Source organism: Delphinus delphis, chromosome 16 (genome assembly GCF_949987515.2).
Source record: "Delphinus delphis chromosome 16, mDelDel1.2, whole genome shotgun sequence".
Lineage (NCBI taxonomy): Eukaryota > Metazoa > Chordata > Mammalia > Artiodactyla > Delphinidae > Delphinus > Delphinus delphis.
This window is the reverse complement of record NC_082698.1, coordinates 28182932-28202325: the sequence shown is the minus strand read 5'-3', so window position 1 is coordinate 28202325 and position 19394 is coordinate 28182932. Positions and strand designations below refer to the sequence as shown.

Sequence of the window (19394 nt, the reverse complement as noted above, 5' to 3'; positions counted from 1 at the left end):
TGGGGTGTTTTTGCTAAATTGTGTTTCCTGGGCACCACCCCTGAGATTGATTCAGCAAATCTGGGTGGATCTGCAGTTTTAACAAAATGCTAGGTGCTTCTGAAGATGCAGGTGACCTCCAGGCTCCACACACACATGAATTAATACTCAAGGATTAAATCAAACTAGGAATACCTGGCTTGAAATAGCTGCAAATGTAAAATTGTTTTTCCATTATTCCAAATATACCCTAGGGGGGAAAAATGATCAACAATTTTACTATCTGGGACACCAAAGTGAGAGAGGGGGCCCCTCACCCTGAAAGCCTTTGAATCGCGCACTCCCCCACTCTTTAACTGGGGGAACCCTGAGAAAGTCCATTTTCACCTCTGGGCCTCAACGTCCTCATACGTACAATGAGGATAATAATACCTGTTTTGCAGAACTGTTGAGCAAATTAAACAAGGTAATTACTCAACACAAGTTAGTTCTCCCACAACGGGCCAGAAAATGCTACCTGTACCAGGTTAAGGTAAAATGCACCGAGGAGAAATGGTTCAGATACCATAAAGTTCCACTTTTCTATAAGAACAATAAAATCTGGGGATGCGGAAGCACATGGAGGAAACTGAGGCCCAGTACCAGCCTAACAATAAAAGTTGCACACTAGCCCCACTTTCTTCCTAGGGCGGCCCGGGAGGCGTTAGGAGCTGGGGCTGACTGCACAAACTTACTACTGTGATAAAGCAATTAGGGATGGGTTGTTTTTTTTCTTTTGTCCCATCCCATCCCCTCCCCCGCAAAGTCCCCATTCCATTCCTTCTCAAGATATCCTCACCCCCTCAGGTTAGTGCATGGTCCCAGGCTCATACCTCAGTGTTCCTAGGAAGCGATTCAGTTAACCTGCAGCTTCCCACAACTCTACCAACCACATTCCAAAGCAGAGTTAAAGAGAAAAGCCGCTCACTCCTCCCTTGCCTCTGAAAGCTGGCTCCGTCTTTGCTGGGGAGAATCTTTGAACCCCGGCGAGGTCCCAAGCGGCACTTGAATGAGGCGGCTAACTGTTCTACCTGCTTTTGTGAGGCTCCAGCAACCCCGGAACGTACCTGCAGCGCCAAAATTCTGGTGCAAATGTTCCCACGGGTGGAAGGGCTGGCAGCCAGAGCAGAATCTTCCCAGAGCTCTGGAATGCTCCACAACCCCCTAAAATCCTTTGAATAGGGTAGGCATTTCCCCCAGGCTTTCCCATATTTACATATGAATCGTCCCAAGTCCTCCAGGCTATCACAACAGGGCCTGTTCTAAAGGACGGAGCTGGAATTCTCCAATTCCTGGACTGAGATGCAGAAGAGCGGGCCCAGCTCTGCTCAGACTCAATGCCTTTTCCCTATTAGCTTTCCTTTCCTAGTCCTAAAACAGCCAAAACTCCACTTCAGGAGTTGTTTTTTTTTTAGGTTTGTTTTTTTTTTAATGTATTTATTTTTGGCTGCGTTGGGTCTTTGTTGCTGCGTGCGGGCTTTCTCTAGTGGCAGTGAGCAGGGGCTCACTCTTCCTTGCAGTGCATGGGCTTCCACTTCCACTGCTCTTGTTGCAGAGCACGGGCTCTAGGCACATGGGCTTCAGTAGTTGTGGCACGTGGGCTCAGTATTTGTGGCTCATGGGCTGTCGAGCGCAGGCAGGCTCAGTAGTTGTGGCACACGGGCTTAGTTGCTCCGCTGCACGTGGGATCTTCCCAGACCAGGGCTCGAACCCGTGTCCCCTGCATTGGCAGGTGGATTCTTAACCACTGCGCCACCATGGAAGCCCACTTCAGGAGCTTTTAATCACGAGTTTTATCTCTTTTTCCTACCCCTTGCTACATATTGTGTTTTTTTGGATACTCTTTTCAGGGAAGCAGTCTTATGATAAGAGGCAAGGATGTAAAGGGGGCAGCATTTGTCTACTTTTCTGCCCTTAGGACCTCTCATTCGGCAGGCAGTCCCTCTCCCTGGCCAGGCACAGGCCTCACTCCCCGCTCCCCCCCCCACCCCCCGGGTCTTGGTACTCTAGGTACCTTACCGTAACGCCATCAGAATGCAGATCTTACCAGGCTGGTCCCAGGACAGCAAGAACAGCACAGAGTAATTCACTGGAATTGGGAGCCATGCTCACAGCTCACAAACATTTACATTTTAAAAGAAAGTGAGGAAAAGAAAGTTGCCGAACAACATGCCATTTTTGTTTAAAAAAAGAAGGTGGAAGAAGAGGAGGGGAGAGGAAAAAAGGGAGAGAAAACATGCAAAAACCTCTACATATTTCCATATACACACATATAATATGTAAGTTCACAGAAAAAGGTCTGGGAAGAGAATACACTACACTTCTCAGCGAGTTTTGCCTCAGAGAGGGAACTGGGATTTGGGATAGAAGGATCAATGGGGACTTGAGCTGAATCAGTACTTTTTAATCTCACAAGAATCTATTAATGTATTGCCAGTAATTTAAGACAAACTGTCATGCTAGCCAAGATTCATCTCTACTAGTGAAATTTTAAGCAATCTGAGAAAAGAACTTTTGGTAAAGAGCCATCCCACTGCCACTAGGATGGCACCATTGACTCCTGAGGCTTTACTGGATGGTGCCTAACTCCCGGGTTGTTGCTTCCCTCCACCATCGAATGAAGCTCTTTTTAACTTTAAATTTTACCACATATTTACATGGCACTTACTCTATGTGTCAAGCATTGTTCAGGCACTTTACAAATACTGGCTTATTTAACCCTCATCACAATCCTACTATCGTCCCCATCTCACTACTGATGAATGAAGAGAAATTCAGTAACTGGCCAAGTATGTGGAAGATGTGAGCCCACACTGGCTCCAGAGCCTGCAATTGCTACTCTGCCTCTAGTGCTTTTTCCAGGCAGGCAAATCTTGGGAACTGTGACCTGGAAATCCACTTGTGGGTTTTGGTGACCACCTGGTAGCTAATGATAAAATGATGTGATTTTAAAGCACACTTAACCTCTGTATAGCCACAGGTCACCCACCATTAAGACTGTGAACAATTATGTATTTAATCACATATACATATGTTCACATCATTATAGCTGTAAAACCCTACTCAGTATGACATAAATAATCCCCCAGACAGAATCAAATCTAGCAGTGTCATACACAGTAAATATTCAATAGTATTCCAGACAATTTATGGCAGAAATTATGTGCAAGTGAAGGGATGTTTATCAGCGCATAAAGAATATTTAGAAACCACCAAAATTTCTCCCAAAAGGGGCCTGTTAAATAAATTGCTGTGTATCTGCATAGCAGAATGCTACTACAGCCGCTGAGATACAGATTTATATTCATTAATACAGAACATTGTCTCATGTGTGTTGCTAAATGGAAAAAGATTACAAAAGAGCTTGTGAAAGAACTGCAATTTTGTTAAAAAGGGAAAAATATTTTCAATGCACATATTTGAAAATGAAAAAGCCTTGGTGACAAAATTCTGATTTTTTTCTTTTCTTTTCAACTTACTGTATTTTCTAGTTTTCCTCTAGTGAACACATAATATTGACATGACAAATAATAAGGTGGAAAAAAGAACATTTGCTATACAACAAGAATACTCTACTACTCAGTCCTCTCTCAATTACCCTGTTAAATCCTTTTCAAATTCTTTCCTCACTTTTTTATAATCTGAGATTTCTTTCCTGACCTAATCCCTTCAAACTGCTGAAGAAAATGGGTAATAAAACACTTGAAATAACAATTTGCTAGTCTAATAAGAAAAGCAAAAAAAAACCCCACCTGCTTAGCAATCTGTCTAGAAAACTCTGAGAGGAAGCGATCTTTGTAAATTTGTTCATATTCCCACCAGGCCAAGTAGGGGATCATTAAGTCCTGGTTTTCCATGTGACCACATCACTCCAGCCGGCCCACCTAGCCCCACCACTTCTTTTCCTTCAGCACCTATGTTACTTGTATTTGGAGAAAGTTTATCCTGCTCAATGTTAAACTTTCAGCACTGTGGTCCCTGACTTTTCTGTAGGACTCATAGCAGACTCTTCCCGGATCACCAGACTTCAGGGAAGAATCTATTATATTTTGGTCCTAAATCTCAACAGTAACTGAAAAAACTTTCCCTGTGCCTTTTGCTCAGGGACTGCCTTGCCTATTTTGGCAAGTAGCCTCCATCCAGCACAATCCCTGCTGGGAGGGTTTCCACCTCGGGAAACCCATTTCCCCCTTCTTCTACCAGGGCCTACCCTGGCCTCTAAAAGAAGAGCAAACAAGAGTCAAGTGCCCAGAGTGCAAGAGTCTGCAACTTCTTATGCTGCCAGGATAGCGAAATTAACACTAGATCCTCTGAAACACCATTTTTGAACACTCACCAAATCCTAGAAAGGTGTGCTGTTAGGGTGCTTAAAACTATGAGGTTATTATTATTGTTGAATCTTTAGGCAGCAGAAGTGAAATAACCATGAAGGCAAAGATAGTTTTTGTAAAATAATAATTAGAAATAAACCATCACTGTTTAATAAGCAAATTTTGATTACAATCAGCCAATAAAACTTTACATGAAAACTTTATTTTCAGACACACATCTGATGTTTTATTTACCAGGTCTCTTGAAGGAAGGTATTATTGCTCTCATTTTTCAAATGAGAGCAAAAAGCAATGAAATGACTTGCCTGAGACCACGCAGCTAATAACTATTCAAAACTAGCATCTCGAGCCGGTGCTTTCCATCAAATGTCAAGGCCTGTTCTGGGTTGCATGGCTTTTTGATATGAGTGTGGCTGTTTCCTGCACTGTATTTCCATTTTTGATAATAACATTACAGTGATGTCTCAAATTTTGCTCATTAACAGGACCCTCTGGTTATTTTTCTATCCTACTCTAGAAAACCAGATTTTCTTCAGCTTCTATTAGTTTACTTTTATTCCTTCCACTTGTTCTCACATTTTATGTATCTTTTAGAACTGTGTACAAAACAAAACAAAAACCAGTTGATCTGAGTTATAATCCCGTTCAAAGTTTTAATTACAAAAATATATGAAAATATTGAATAGAGAGCTACCAAGCAGACTGCTAGGAGATGGGGCAAAGTACAGAAAGCTGAAAAGTCCTCTAAAGCTTTCTTCCGTCTCAGGCAAGTCATTTCATCTGTCTGGTCCTCAGGAACAGCAAACCAAGTGGCGTGAAACTAGGTGGTGTTAGACATAAATTCATGAAACAAAACAATAATACAAAATAGAATGAACTTAAGCATTACGTATTTTGGTTACATTAATTTAAAAGGGTGAACCCAGTCTTTCAAAATAAGGATTCTTTCCAAGTGTGATCCAATATTTTTATGGTAAAACCTGATTAAGCCTAGGATATCAGTTAGTACTATCTTATTTTCTAGCTGAAACCTGGGGAAAAAAACAAAACCTCAATATGAGGGAACATAAATTGGGTTTTCCCCGGGACCCCAGTCATTCATGCTGTACAGGCTTCAATGAGCTCTCGGCATCCCAATAGTCACTCTGTTCCCCTATATCTCCCCAGGCTTCCACTTCTAGGGACACATGTGGAGCTGCTTCTAGATCTTGAGAGGGCAGCAGGCTCAGTGAATTAAGGTACTCAGACTACAAGTCAGAAGATCTGGGGTCTAGCCCTGCCCCCACCTTACTTGAAATGTTACACAGCCTCTCTGGGCTGTTGTTCCCAGGTGTGTATAACAGAGCAGTTGAGCCTCTTTGGTTACTTCCAGGCTCTAAAATCTTATGTACTTTCCTACTCTGTTACTTCACTTACTCCTCTTGGTTTGGTATAACTACCCTAGTCTCTAACTAGCTCCACAGGAGTGTCACTTAGTGTGTCACTTAGTGACTAACCTGGGCAGTTAGTCGCTTCCCCTCCCCGAGGTCTGTGCTATTACGGAACATAGCACAACATATTTTAAGTATTTGTTTCCTTATTATTCCTTGAACATAACAAGCTCAGCTTGTCTCTGTGCTTTTCTGCTTACCTACTGTCCTTTTAGCCCAGTTAGATGAAGGCTTCTCTAGTCCTTGGATTACTCTTTTCTCTAAACTTTACTTCTTGAGTAACAACACAAAATAATACTTACTATTTATCTTTTGATGTACATGTTCTGTGCCCTCAAATAGAATATTTCACTGGATAACAAATATTCATTGAGTACCTACTGTATGCTATGTAAGGGTCTGGAAACACCGCCTTCACTGCCATCATGGAGATTAGAGTCTACTGAACTTTTCTGCATACCTAATCTGTACCTAATTTACAGCAGGTAGCACAGCAACCAGCACTTAAGAGAAGGCACCAATTATTATTATTATTTAGAGTGCCCTACACATTGTTCTGCATGATTGTAATGAAAAACACTATGCAAAGATTTTAAAAAATCATTAAATATCCTAATTTTTGTTTGTCTTAAGTACTTAGCTGCCATACCTATGACACTGGGGTAAATAAGGTTTCAATCTTCCCCTGAGGGGCAGAGGGTGGAGAGCAGAGGAAACTGAATTCCGTATCTCCAAATCACTGAGGAAAGGACTAGAGGAATTCTACAATAATTTTTATCTAAGTATTGCTGTGAGGTCAATGGTAAGTGGAAGCATCTCCATATTTCAGTAGATGCTAAGATGCGTACTTTTTCATATTTTAACATTTCAGAAATGGAAATATCTTTTCCAATCAATAGCATGTTAATTAAAGTCTTCTAGGGACTTCCCTGGTGGTCGAGTGGATAAGACTCCACGCTCCCAATGCAGCGGGCCAGGGTTCGATCCCTGTTTGGGGAACTAGATCCTGCACGCATGCCGCAACTAAGAGCCCACATGACGCAACTAAGGGCCCACATGCTGCAAGTAAAAATCCTGCATGCCACAACGAAGATCCCGTGTGCCACAACTAAGAAGCCCACGTGCTGCAACTAAGACCTGGGGCAGCCAAAAATAAAAATTAATTAATTAATTAATTTTTAAAAGGAACTAGTTTAAAAAAAAAAGGCTTCTAATTAGAAGTCTTTCTTTTTAAAAATTTTTAAAAATTTATTTATTTTTATTAAAAAAATTTTTTTTTTTCATTTTTGGCCATGCCACTCTGCTTGTGGGATCTTAGTTCCCCAACCACGGACCAGGGATTGAACCCGGGCCCTTGGCAGTGAGAGCACTGAGTCCTAACCACTGGACCACTGGGGAATTTCCTCTTCTTTCTTTCTAATGCTACATAAATTATTCAGTGTCTTACAATAGATGGTGTTTTAGATTCAACGAAATGCAATATATTTCATCTGTTTGCCTCCTCTCAGCTTATGATTTGAAGGGGTTTCTTGATACCATGGAATGAGGTCCGTGATCTAGAATCTAGCCCAGCTCCCTGCTGTGTGGCCATGTACACAAATGTGTATCTTCCCACCAGAAATGACTTGCATTGCACTGTCACACCCCTGTGACTTGACAGCCTGATGTTTACACAGTTCGGGCGCTTTCTGGTTTCTCAGGAAATATCAAATTGGACAACTCTGTGTTAGGGTGGGAGTGTCAAGTTTCTGAGCTCCCAGCCCAACACTCCTTTGAAGGCTGGGCCTGCCGTGGCACTGCAAGTTAGCTGCTTGAATTCACCCCCCTCCCACTGCCCCCGCTTCAACATCCTCAGGTCCACAGGAATGACAATGCCCTAGAATACTGCCTCTTCCTATCCTACCTCAATTTCTTGCCTTTCCTGGTTATCTTTTTGCTTTTACAGAGACCTGGGATCTTCCCAGAGCAATATTCCTTTATCGATGATGAAACATTACATAAAAATAATGTAGGTAACAGCTTGTGGAGAAAGCAGACAGTCTAGCTTACTGAGACTACCACACATGATCCCAGTAGGCAGGACCGCCTTACTTTCTCTAAAGCTTCGATTATCTCCCAACTCTTGACAAAATAGGGCCCTTCATTTATTCCCTTTTGCCTCCACATATTTTCTCATTCCCTCTCCTTTGCTTCCTACCTACTCATCTATCTTCAAACAAGCACTGACATCTGATTTTAAAAAGTAAATACACGAAAACTTTGTTCAACTCTGTGCCCCCCTCAGCCACAGTCACACCTCTTTGATGCTTTCTATGCAAGGCCTTGAAAGAGTGGTCTTCATGCCCTCCCTCTATGACCTCCCTCCCCCATCTAAATCTTTTGCAATTAATTGTGTCATCACTATATTCCAATAATATTGCCTTTTTAGTCAACCGATAACCTCAACAAACCCACGGCATCATCCTTGACTTCCCTGCAGCATCTGAAAGTGTTGGCCATTCTCTCCTACTCTATGTCCTCTGGTTTTCTTCTGCCCTCCCCTAGTGTTCCTGCCATCTCTCCTCCTCCTGTCCCACGCTGTGGGCGTCCCCTAAGCCCAGTTCTCAGACGCTTGTGCTTTCCCCAGCCATTCCCATCCTCAGAGAAGTCATCCACTCACAGTGTCAGTGATCACGTCTCAGAGGGTGAATCACCACGTGCAGGTCCAGCTCTGACTCCTTCCTCAGGTTCTGGTCCAAACTCCCATCTGGTTTGTAAGATTTCAATACGCTAGTTCTTCCCCACACCGTGTTCCTCTTTGTCACCACAACTCTGCATCTTTGCTCATAGGCTTTCCCCAGCTGGGAATTTTCTCCTTGCTTCTCTCTTCCTATCTCAACCCCACTACTCCTTTAAGCTTTAGCTCAAATTCAAACATCTTCCTAAAGTCTTTTCCATTAACCCAAATAAAAACTGAGCTATTCCTCTTCTGATTGTCCATAGCATTAACTGTCTATGCTAGATACTTCTCTACTTTATTTAATTATTCATATTTTTACATTTTGTCTCTTCAACTGATCTATAAACTCCCGTGATGGGGAGGGGTCAGGGGGAGGTATCCTTCCCTGGATACCCCAATGCTTGGTACAGTGCTAAGTACAAACACTAGTTAATAAACACCTGTTGAACTGCATTCAAAGGGGATATGGGATCTATGTGCTGGTATAGTATGATTCATGATGATGATAGCAGCTCATGTTTATTTAGCATTTACTATGTGCCAGGCTCTGTTGCACTATTCTGAATATTTGCACATCTATAAACTCACCTATTCCTCATAATACTATCATGTACGTACATTATCTGGTTTTGTTGATGAGGAAACTGCAGCATAGAGACAATAAATAATTTATACAAAGTTACACAGGTAGCAGGGCCAAGGTGGGGGAAGGTACCTAATAGTTCTTCTTATTGCAGTTATAAAATTGTATTTGAATCATTTGCTTATATGCTGCTTTCTGTTTAAAACTGTGAGTTCCTGAAGGCAGGCACAAGTCTTATTCATCTTATCCAATGTCTCATTAGGGACACGGCTTGCATTTGGGGCAGAACAATTCTTCACTGTGTAGGATGGTCCTACACCCTGAAGACATTTAGTGTCCCTGGTCCTTGCCTCATAAGTGCAAGTAGTCCCCTGCACCCTGCCATTGTGACAACCAAAAGATATCTCCACCCATTTCCAAATGCTGGGGCTGAGCTCGCCAAGCCTCAGAAAGCCTGCCGCCTCCAGAGCCCTCTACATACCAAATCGACACCTCAACAGTCCCTAGAGCTCTGATTTAAGCTAGGTGATTCCCCATCCCAGCCTTCACTACTGCCATTGGACCACGGCTGGATACCTAATCAATGAACGGTTAATTCATATGATGAGGCCTAACTAAAAAACTCAAGCTGAGTCAATTATACTCTCTCCTGGGAATTTGAATTAAGAACCACCAGGCAGGGCTTCCCTGGTGGCGTAGTAGTTGAGAGTCCGCCTGCCAATGCAGGGGACACAGGTTCGCGCCCCAGTCCGGGAAGATCCCATATACCACGGAGCGGCTAGGCCCGTGAGCCATGGCCGCTGAGCCTGCACGTCCGGAGTCTGTGCTCCGCAACGGGAGAGGCCACAACAGTGAGAGGCCCACGTACCACAAAAAAAAAAAAAAAAAAAAAGAACTACCAGGCAGATTAGATAGAACAGAGGCAGAAGCTGCAAGAATGCCCCAGAGAGTGTTGGGACAACTATGGTTATGTGCAATCTAGTGAAGGAGTAGAAAATATAAGTGGAAGGTGTTGGTCTGTGGTTAGAGAAGACCAAGGCAGAGGCTCAGAGAACAGCAAAAACATCTTGAGGAAAGATGGCCTGTGAGAGAGGGATACAGAGAAAGCGAACAGCTGGTCCACGGGGTACCTGGCGTCAGTCCACTTGTACTACAACAGCAGCCTTAGCCCTCCTCAGGGTCTTAAGGTCGTTTCTGTCTAACCAGAACATAGTACAGTGTTTGGTACTCAGTAAATTTGTTAGATAAAGATACATGAATGGCTCATGTTTGTTAAAACAGAACCAAATTAGAATAAAAGCTGCAAAAAGGGCTCTGAAAACTGTAAAGCATGTAAAATTAAAGTGGTACCACTATTACTACTGCTGATGATGAAATGCCACAGTTCATTCTGCTGAACTTTTGTTACTGCCCAGTTAATTCCTAGAAGCAGGCCCCTGGTCTCTGGAGGGGCAGAGACCTCTTGGCACCTGCTATACTCATGGCTTGTAAGCAGCCTATGAAATTAAGAAGGATACAAAGCTAATGCCTTGGGGACTTCCCTTGTGGCCCAGTGGTTAAGAATCTGCCTTCCAATGCAGGGGATGTGGTTCAATCCCTGGTCAGGGAACTAAGATCCCACATGCTGTGAGGCAACTAAGCCCCCATGCTCTGGAGCCCACATGCCACAACTAGAGAGAAGCCTGCGTGCCACAATGAAAGATCCCGCATGCCACAATGAAGACCCCGTGTGCCACATGTAAGACCCAATGCAACCAAATAAATAGTAAATAAATATTAAAAGAAAAAAAAGTTAATGTCTTGGATTGACTGGCAGATATTTTATTCCAATAGTCTGAATACAGACTGTAGCTATAGAGATATATTCACATACTCGCAATGAAAAGAAACCTTGACTCTGAGAGTCTTAAAAACTTTGAACTATCTGTGTAACACTGGGAAAAGTGCCTTCAAATCTGCGCAGGTTTTTATCTTGGGAGAAAAACAAAACAAGATTTTCTTGCTCCACTGCAATTACTGTCCAAACTTTTAAGGAACCGCTTTTACAGTAGGCCCTCTGTATCCACAGGCTCTGCCTCTGCCAATTCAACCAACTGCAGAGAGAAAATATTTTTAAAATCCAGAAAGTTCCAAAGCAAAACTTGAATTTGCTACACTGGCAACTGTTTAAACAGCATTTACACTGCATTTACAACCATTTACAGAGTATTAGGTATTATAAGTAACTGAGATGATTTAAAGTATATGGGAGGATGTGCATTAGGTTACCTGTAAATACTATGCCATTTTATCGAAGGGACTTGAGCATCTGTGGATTTTGGTATCTGCAAGGCTGTGAAGGTGGGGGTAGGGTGTTGGTCTTGGAACCAACCCCTCGCAGATACAGATACCAAGAGATGACTATATATCCCTCATCACCACTTCCCTCCTAAACTCCCTGTAATATGCCTTGTGTCTCTGTTGCTCCTATTCCTCACCTCATGTCCCAATGGTCTTTACTTAGAACACATCCTCTCATAGCTTTGCCGCATGTAACACAGTTGAACCCACTCCATTCGAAGCCCTTCTCTGGCTCCCATAACACAATACTTTTCTGCTCTTCTATGTTCATTTATTTGAAATGAACCTAAACCTGCACTTCTGGCTTTAACTGTGGTGCTGTAGTAAAAGCACTGGTCTGGGCATCAAGAGACCCAGTTTCTATTCCTGGTCTAAGGATCGACCAGTTACTTTGGCCACACGGTTCAACTTCTCTGAGCTCTGTCTCTTCATTTATAAACTGAGTGAGTTGGATTTAAGTATTTTTTCACAGTGTGACTCACATTTTACATTGTGCTTCAGTAGATACATACATACATTTATCTAATCCATGTATGTATGTGTATATACACACACTCAGAAGTATTACATGCTTACTTTTACTACATGAGATGTACTTGAAACTTTCTATTCATTTCTATTTTATTTTTCAAAAAATGCTAGTTGTAACCCACTAAATAGACTTCAAAACCCAATCACGGGTGGTTACCCACATGTATAAAATACTAGACTTGTTGAAATGTCAGGTTCCTTCTAGTAATAATATAAGAGGATTTTGTGTTGTAGCCTTCCAACCTTGAACCATTAGCCTTAACTCACATCTGGATTCCAGCTTTCTATTTCTCTCTGTAAGAGTTCTTCATTTAGATATCATAATATCACTTAAATTAACCTAGTTAACATGGAATTTGAAGCACCAGGTCCCCTTCCCATCAAAACTATTTATGTTATTAGCAAGTGTAAAATTCTAGTGTTGACTTTTGGTCTAGTAATGGTAGAGTAACCTACATTGTACTAACCTCCCTACTGAAAATTATTAGCAACTCTGGACAAGATTTTTTTTTTTTTTTTTTTTTTTTTTTGCCATACGCGGGCCTCTCACTGTTGTGGCCTCTCCCGTTGCGGAGCACAGGCTCCGGACGCGCAGGCTCAGCGGCCATGGCTCACAGGCCCAGCCGCTCCGCGGCATGTGGGATCTTCCTGGACCGGGGCATGAACCTGTGTCCCCTGCATCGGCAGGCAGACTCTCAACCACTGCGCCACCAGGGAAGCCCCCCGGACAAGATTTTTTTTTAAAAAATAACTGTGTGAAGACACTAGAAAGCCACCAAAAGCAGCCAGACACTGGAGGGGATACGACTCGAAACATGGCTGGAAAACTAGGTAAGATCCCTATTTACCTGATACCTCCTCCCCCTACCCCAAGGCAATCCCTAGTCTTTCAGCATGCTGGAGAATAAAGCAAAAACTGAGAGCCAGCAAGTGGTAATCTTACTGGGCTGCAGAGTCGAAAAGGTTCTGGGGCTCTGAAGTGGCTTGATGTTAAGGGAGAAATCCTGCAAAAGAGTACGCTGCAGAGAGGACAGCCCCAAAATCTATGCAGAAATTCCCTTCAAATCCTTGAACTGTGCATGCAGTGATGAGACTCCAGGGAACCCAGCAGAAAGCTATAACAGCTGGAGGCTAAAGAGCCCGGCAGATATTCAGAACTCTCTGCAGCTGGGAAGACAGTTTGAAATCTGAGTCCCTTCAAATCAGGAAGTTCAATAAATATGTCCAGTGTTCCACTTAGAAACCTCTGCAGAGCCGCACCTTAGGAGTAAGGCCCACCTCCCAGGAGCCATACCCTAGGACTAAGGGCAAAACCGTAACAAACCTGCCCTAACAAAAATCTAAGCTTGAGGCCTTCACAGGAGAAACTGATAAGAAAGGTGAGGGGAAGGAAAAACCCTGGCAGACCAACTTGGTTTCTAGCCTGGAAGATGGTCGAGGAGCAGGCACTGAACAGCGCTTTGTCTCTCAGATGCAGCAGGTGGAGGGTGGGGAAGAGTGGGGGAGAGGAAGGCACGGGCATTCCACTTGGGTAATTACACCTGCAAACACAGGGTGCGAGGGCAGATGTCTGTCCAGTTGGGGGAGGGGGGTCAGTCTGGATCTCAGCAGGGCGGGGACCATGCAGTGACAATTGGGGTAGCGGAAGGATTTGTAAGGGGGATGAGAGGTGGGTAGATAAAAGATGAAGAAATCATAACTTATGAGCACCTACTTTGTCCCAGACATGTGATTGTTTTATTTATATTATCTTACTATGAGACAGGTATGATCATCTTCATTTTACAAATAAGAAATCCAAAGCTCAGAGAAGCTAAGTAATTCCTCTAAAGTTACACTATTAGTAAATGGTGGAGCTGAGATGTGCATTCAAGGCAGAAGACCAACTCCAAAGCTTGTTTCCTTTCTGTAATTAACTGTTGTAACTGTGGAACTTTCAGGAAGGGCAGTGGCACATGTGCTGTAAAACAGCTAGCAAAGAACATTAGAAAACAAAAAGATCTCTGGGACAGACTAAGATTTTGTTACAAGTCAAGGAGGATATTAGTGGTATAAAAAGGGGTGTCAATATGAATATACTATCAAAAGTTAGTTAAGTCCTCAAGTAGAGAGAGAGTTGTAAAAATGGAAATGGTATAAAGTGGAACTGAGCTGATTTCAGAGAGCTCATAGGGCATATTACAACACTCCAGAGAGAAGGGTTTGACTGCTAAGTCAAACAGAATAAACACAATTAGGAGGCTTAATACAATAAGGAACTAAAGATAGGAAACAAAGTTCATCTAAGGAACGGCTGTGGGGGAAGGGAAAAAGAACGATGCAAAAACTAACCTAAGGAATCACAGAATCAGATTTTTTTTTGAGCTGGAAGGAATTTAGAAGTCATCCAATCCCTATCATTTCAGAGCAAAAATGCACCTAGGAAAAAACACCTAGCTGCTAAATATCTCAGCCTCCCAACTAAAGCCGGGTTTCATTTTTATCTTTATAAATACAGGTAGAAAGCCTGCTTTGTCCAAAATGGTGCCCTGGAAATTCAAGTTAAGTCAAGCCTGTGTTGAAAGACCACTGGATAAACCACTGGCAGTTCCAGGATCACACCAGGGACTTATGTTTTCAGTGGCCCCCACCACAAATCTAACCGGTGGGCCTATTCTGAAGGAGACCTGGATGAGAAAGCTTCACTTGGGAGGAAGGTGTGACATGGATTTTCCAGATTGTTCACATTTTCTGACTCTAATCCTTCTCCTCTCATCATATGCTGGACTCCCCCCAAACTGGCCAAAACCAGAAAGTCTGTTTGGCATGAGTATAACACATATTTAAAAAAAAAAAAAAATTCAAGACTTAACAGGAACAACAAAATAAAATAAACATAGTTCATTTGAGACCTGGAGAAGAGAAGACAAACTGGCAAGAAAGAAAGAACCTCTAATGATAAAAGACTCTTAATATCCCCATTTTACAGATACCTTAGTTAAAGCTCAGTGAGATGAAGCCATCTGAATACCTAACATGTACAAAGCACCATGAAGAATATAAATAATCTTCTCATTTCCACAAGGGTTTTAGTGCTCACCATTCACTTAAGATTCCTGAATGTCAAGGAATGAACAAACTATAAAACAAGTTAAGTCTTCTAACCCCCTAATGTCTAAAGTGCAGGGATTGAGAGAAAGAACACACCAGGAAAATAAATTTTCACTTGGTGCCCTGGTAAAGGACTTGCCGTCTCCATAAGACAAACAAAAGATATTAAAGTAAAAAGGGAAAGATACCTGGGATTAGAGACCCTGACAAAAAACAAGAAAGGTAAAGGAGAGTTCCCATGACAACAGTCTGATTTTCAAAGCCATGTCACAAATTTACAGTACTATGCACACTCTCGCTCTGTGATGTCCCACCCAGAAGAATTAAATCTCTAAGGCTGTTCTCACTCAAGATACACTTAATAAGAATTTTGGGGGCCAGGTTCCTTAAGTATACAAATGTACCCGGTGCCTGGTAGAACCATCACCCCTTTTATCTATGTCCAGGTCTTATCCTCTAAGAAGGCTGGCTGAGTTCATACCTTGGGCTCTCTTCCTGTTTTGCACAAATTCTGAGCATCTCAGGGTGCTGGGTGCTGTGCTGCGGAAGCGGCTATTCCTTTTCCAAGTCTCCGGGCCATTTAATTTTCTCTCTTCCTCTAAATGCCAGCTATTCTTCTCTAATGAATTGCCCCAAGGAATGCCACGATGATGTTCTCCTTGGTTGCCCCCGGTCCACTGATTCCGCAGACCCTCCGGGATGACCCCTCTGCTCCCAGGTGCCATCATTCCTTGTCTGTCAATGCCATTACACTCCAAAGTCTTCATTTGGTGGAGAGAATCTGTTCCTTTGTAATTCTGAAATTTATACTCACAGTTTGCAAATAGAGTATCAGAGCCTCTATTCTCCATATCAAAATTACTCTGATCCCCGGCATGAGTCTTCACTTTGAGATCGATTTTATCATTTTGATAAACATTCCTGTCCCTGTCACAGTATTTGACAAATTCATCACCTTCACTGACACCATTCAAGTCTGGGAAGTCCACAGACTGACCATTAGTATAATTCCCAGGAACATGATATAAATCATTGAGGTCTCTATAATAAAAATTAGTTTCTTTACAATCCTCAAGATTGTCATTAAAATTCCTGCGGTCTATATGCCGGTTTTGAGGTTGACCAAAATTCTCCACAGAATCATCCAGACCCCTGTAGCCAGTCCACTGTCCAGTTTCTTTAGAGTCCTCAGGATTATGATTCCGATTCTTACGATTTACACAGCCATTCGTCTCCCCACATCCTCCAGCTTTCCAGGTTACATCTGGGCTTCCTGCAAACCAATCATCCTTAGTCGCAGGGTTCAGATTCCCATAATCTACGTTTTCTGAATTCTTATAATCATTACAGCCTGGAGTCACACTTCCGTGGCGCATACAGTCCTTTCTACTTTCCTTTGATTCCTCATTGTCCATATAGCTTGGTTCACTCTGCTCAAAATCCCAGTATCCACAATGCCTTTTTCTGTAAGGTCGATTCTGCCCTGTGGCCTGGTATCTGGAATCCAAGTCACCTTCTCTGTAAAGTCCATCCAGCGCTGTAAGGTTCCTTTTCTGTAGACTTCTGCAATCTTCATACTCCCAGCTGGAGCTCCAGTGCCCTTTCTCCTCCAGTTCTCTTTCTTTCCTCATCTCATGGGTTTCACACATATTCACTGTGCTCAAAGATACACGCTTTATCACTCTCTTCCATGGACCTGGGTTGAACGGAGATGTGAACAGGTGCAGTGTAGCCTAAGCCTGAATCTGTCCTTCTTAAAGTGTCTTAAAATGTCTCCCAAAGCCCTTTAAACGTTCTTCTTCCTACTTCAGTTGGAGCACGGGGAGATGTGAGGTTATTTCGACCTCAGGATCCAATCAGTGGGCTGCTCTATCTTTCCCCAGGGAGCCCAGAAGGTAATTAGTAACTAGCGTTCATGTGATTGGAGTTGGCAGCTTTGTTTGGTGTTTCCCTCAAGCTGGTCAAACTGGCTTGGCTGCTTTATGAGCTGAAGGTAAGAAGCATTTTTTTTTGCAGAAAACGCAGAGTGAAAGAGAAAGAGCCCCCTTTAAAAGCCCGAGGTAAGATCATGTAACAGTCTCATCTGCCTCTTTAATCCTTTAGTAATCAATCAGGGGTACGAATAAATGCTTTCATGTGCAGCTCAAACGGGACCTCCACTACCTGTCCTCCCAGTCTGGCTTTCTACTCTCCTTGGACATCTGAAACTCTTCGGGATTCCCCTTCCCTTTAGTCAGCGGCAGGACTCTTCCGCCTTTGAGAGCTTTGCTTTTATGGGATTCAGGTTACCCATTAGTGTATACTCAAATCACAAGCTGTTCCAGCTCCTGTCTGCAGACACACTGGCTTATCCCACTCAGGAAAGAAAAAGTACGTCTTTTATTCTGATCTGGTGTATGGAATTTTATAGTGTAAAGACTCTTTCCCAGAGGAATACAGTTATATATGCTTTCACACTTTCCTTGATACTTGTCATGCCAGAGAAGCATCAAAACCATTCATCTCCTAAATCTCTTTCCTATCTAATTCATATAGCATATTTAGGAACTGGAGAATGAGGTTGGAAATCAGAAAGGTGGGTATAAAAATACCATTATGAATTCATCAAACATTAGATTATTTTATGTGAAGCACTGTGGAAGAGAAAAGGATGAAGTTGGTCTCTGTCTCTTACCATGCAGGAGCAACACACTATAAAGTAAGATTGCATGTGAAAAGTGCTTTGACAAACACAAATGGCAATGGCAACAAAGCTGAAGTCCCTGGTAGGACAACTGGAGGTTTCATGGAAGTGGTAGCATTTGAGCTGTGCCTTCAAGCATAAGCAGGGTTTCCAAAGACTTTCCACATATGGAGAACTAGGTAATGGGGAACACTCTGAAGAATAAGTAACAGGGATCATGCTGGAGGGGTAGGTTGCAGCAGATCCCAAGGGACTCGAATGCCACTTATTTTATTCAATGGATAATAAAGAGTCACTGAAGGTTTCTGAATAGGGGAGTGACATGCTAAGAGAGTCTTTAGTAAGATTACTCTTTTAGCTATCTGGTCATCTATCAAGTATCCTTGAACTTTTATCTAATCCCTATTTGTGAAACAGTGTAAGTACCCTAAGGAGACCAGGGTTATATGCTTTATCAATAATGAGATGTTGGTCTTCCCTGGTGGCGCAGTGGTTGGGAGTCTGCCTGCCAATGCAGGGGACGCGGGTTCGAGCCCTGGTCCGGGAGGTTTCCACATGCCGCCGAGTGACTAGCCCATGTGCCACAACTGCTGAGCCTGCGTGCCACAACTAATGAAGCCCGCGCAGCTGGAGCCCGTGCTCCGCAACGGGAGAGGCCACCATAGTGAGAGGCCCGCACGCTGCAGCGAGGAGTAGCCCCTGCTCGCTGCAACTAGAGAAAGCCCGTGCACAGCAACGAAGACCCAATGCAGCCAAAAAAAAAAATAATAATAATAATAATAATGAGATGTTTACTCTTGGGTAAACCACTTATTCTCTCTGGGACTCAACCAACCCATCTATAAAATGAGGCAGCTGGCCTCAATGACATCATTGATTCCTCCAGTTTTAAAAATCCATGCTTCTATTTTCCTCGCAACTCCTTTTTCCTTTCCTCAAATACCTAATGTGCTGTTACACACCTTTTAGGTTCTACACTAATAGTTACTGAATGAACCTCTAGATTGTTAAATCTGATTTTCATGCAAAGGTTTTTGTTCCATAGTTCTGTTGCAGTAGTAGCAACAGCCCTGGCAGCTGCCGTGTTGTCAAGTGTGTATTAAGTGCCAGGATCAGGATGAGGGGCTAGGAAGTTGATATAAATGCTTTTTGATCTTCACTAACTGTAAGGAGGATATTATGTTATCTTTATTTTACCACAGATAAAGAATCTCTGAGACTTTGAAAAACCTGTCCAAGATCACATAAACTAGTACAAGGAGGGGCCATAATTTGAACCCAGATCTGTCTGACTTCACGGCACTAGGCTCAGAGGAGTATCTCAAAAACCTAGGAAAGCCTTAATTTCCCTCAAACCAAGTAAACAAACAAGTACACTCTATCATGGTCTAATTCAGGGGTGGACCACTGCCGAGGCAAGTGTGCACACACCTCGCCCCACACTGCCATTCCCTCTTTGTCTCCAGTCCTGGCCTACTTCCACCCTGCCCCAGTGCTGAACCTCACCACCCAACCGCGATGAGCACTTGTACCAGCACATTACAGAAAGACTGTCCAGTATCGGCCGGCTCAATAATCTAAAACCTACTGCCTAAACCCAATAAAGACTGTGGTCTGGTTCACAAACCAACAGGATGACAACATAATTTGGGAGGACAGCTTTGACTAT

At 42.9% G+C, this 19394-nt stretch overlaps 1 protein-coding gene across 3 annotated transcripts in view; it reads right to left on the bottom strand.

Annotated features, from left to right (window-relative positions):
* Positions 1-19394, bottom strand: part of DNMBP (dynamin binding protein) — a 110727-nt gene that overhangs the window by 32807 nt on the left and 58526 nt on the right. Inside the window, exon 1 of one of the 3 annotated variants that reach the window (XM_060034271.1) lies at positions 15524-17352. The exons of the other annotated variants lie outside the window; for them this stretch is intronic. Coding sequence (XP_059890254.1) covers positions 15524-16691 — 1168 coding nt within the window. The 5' untranslated portion in view covers positions 16692-17352. Of the gene's footprint in view, positions 1-15523; positions 17353-19394 lie in introns of those variants that run through there. 3 annotated transcript variants of the gene reach the window in all.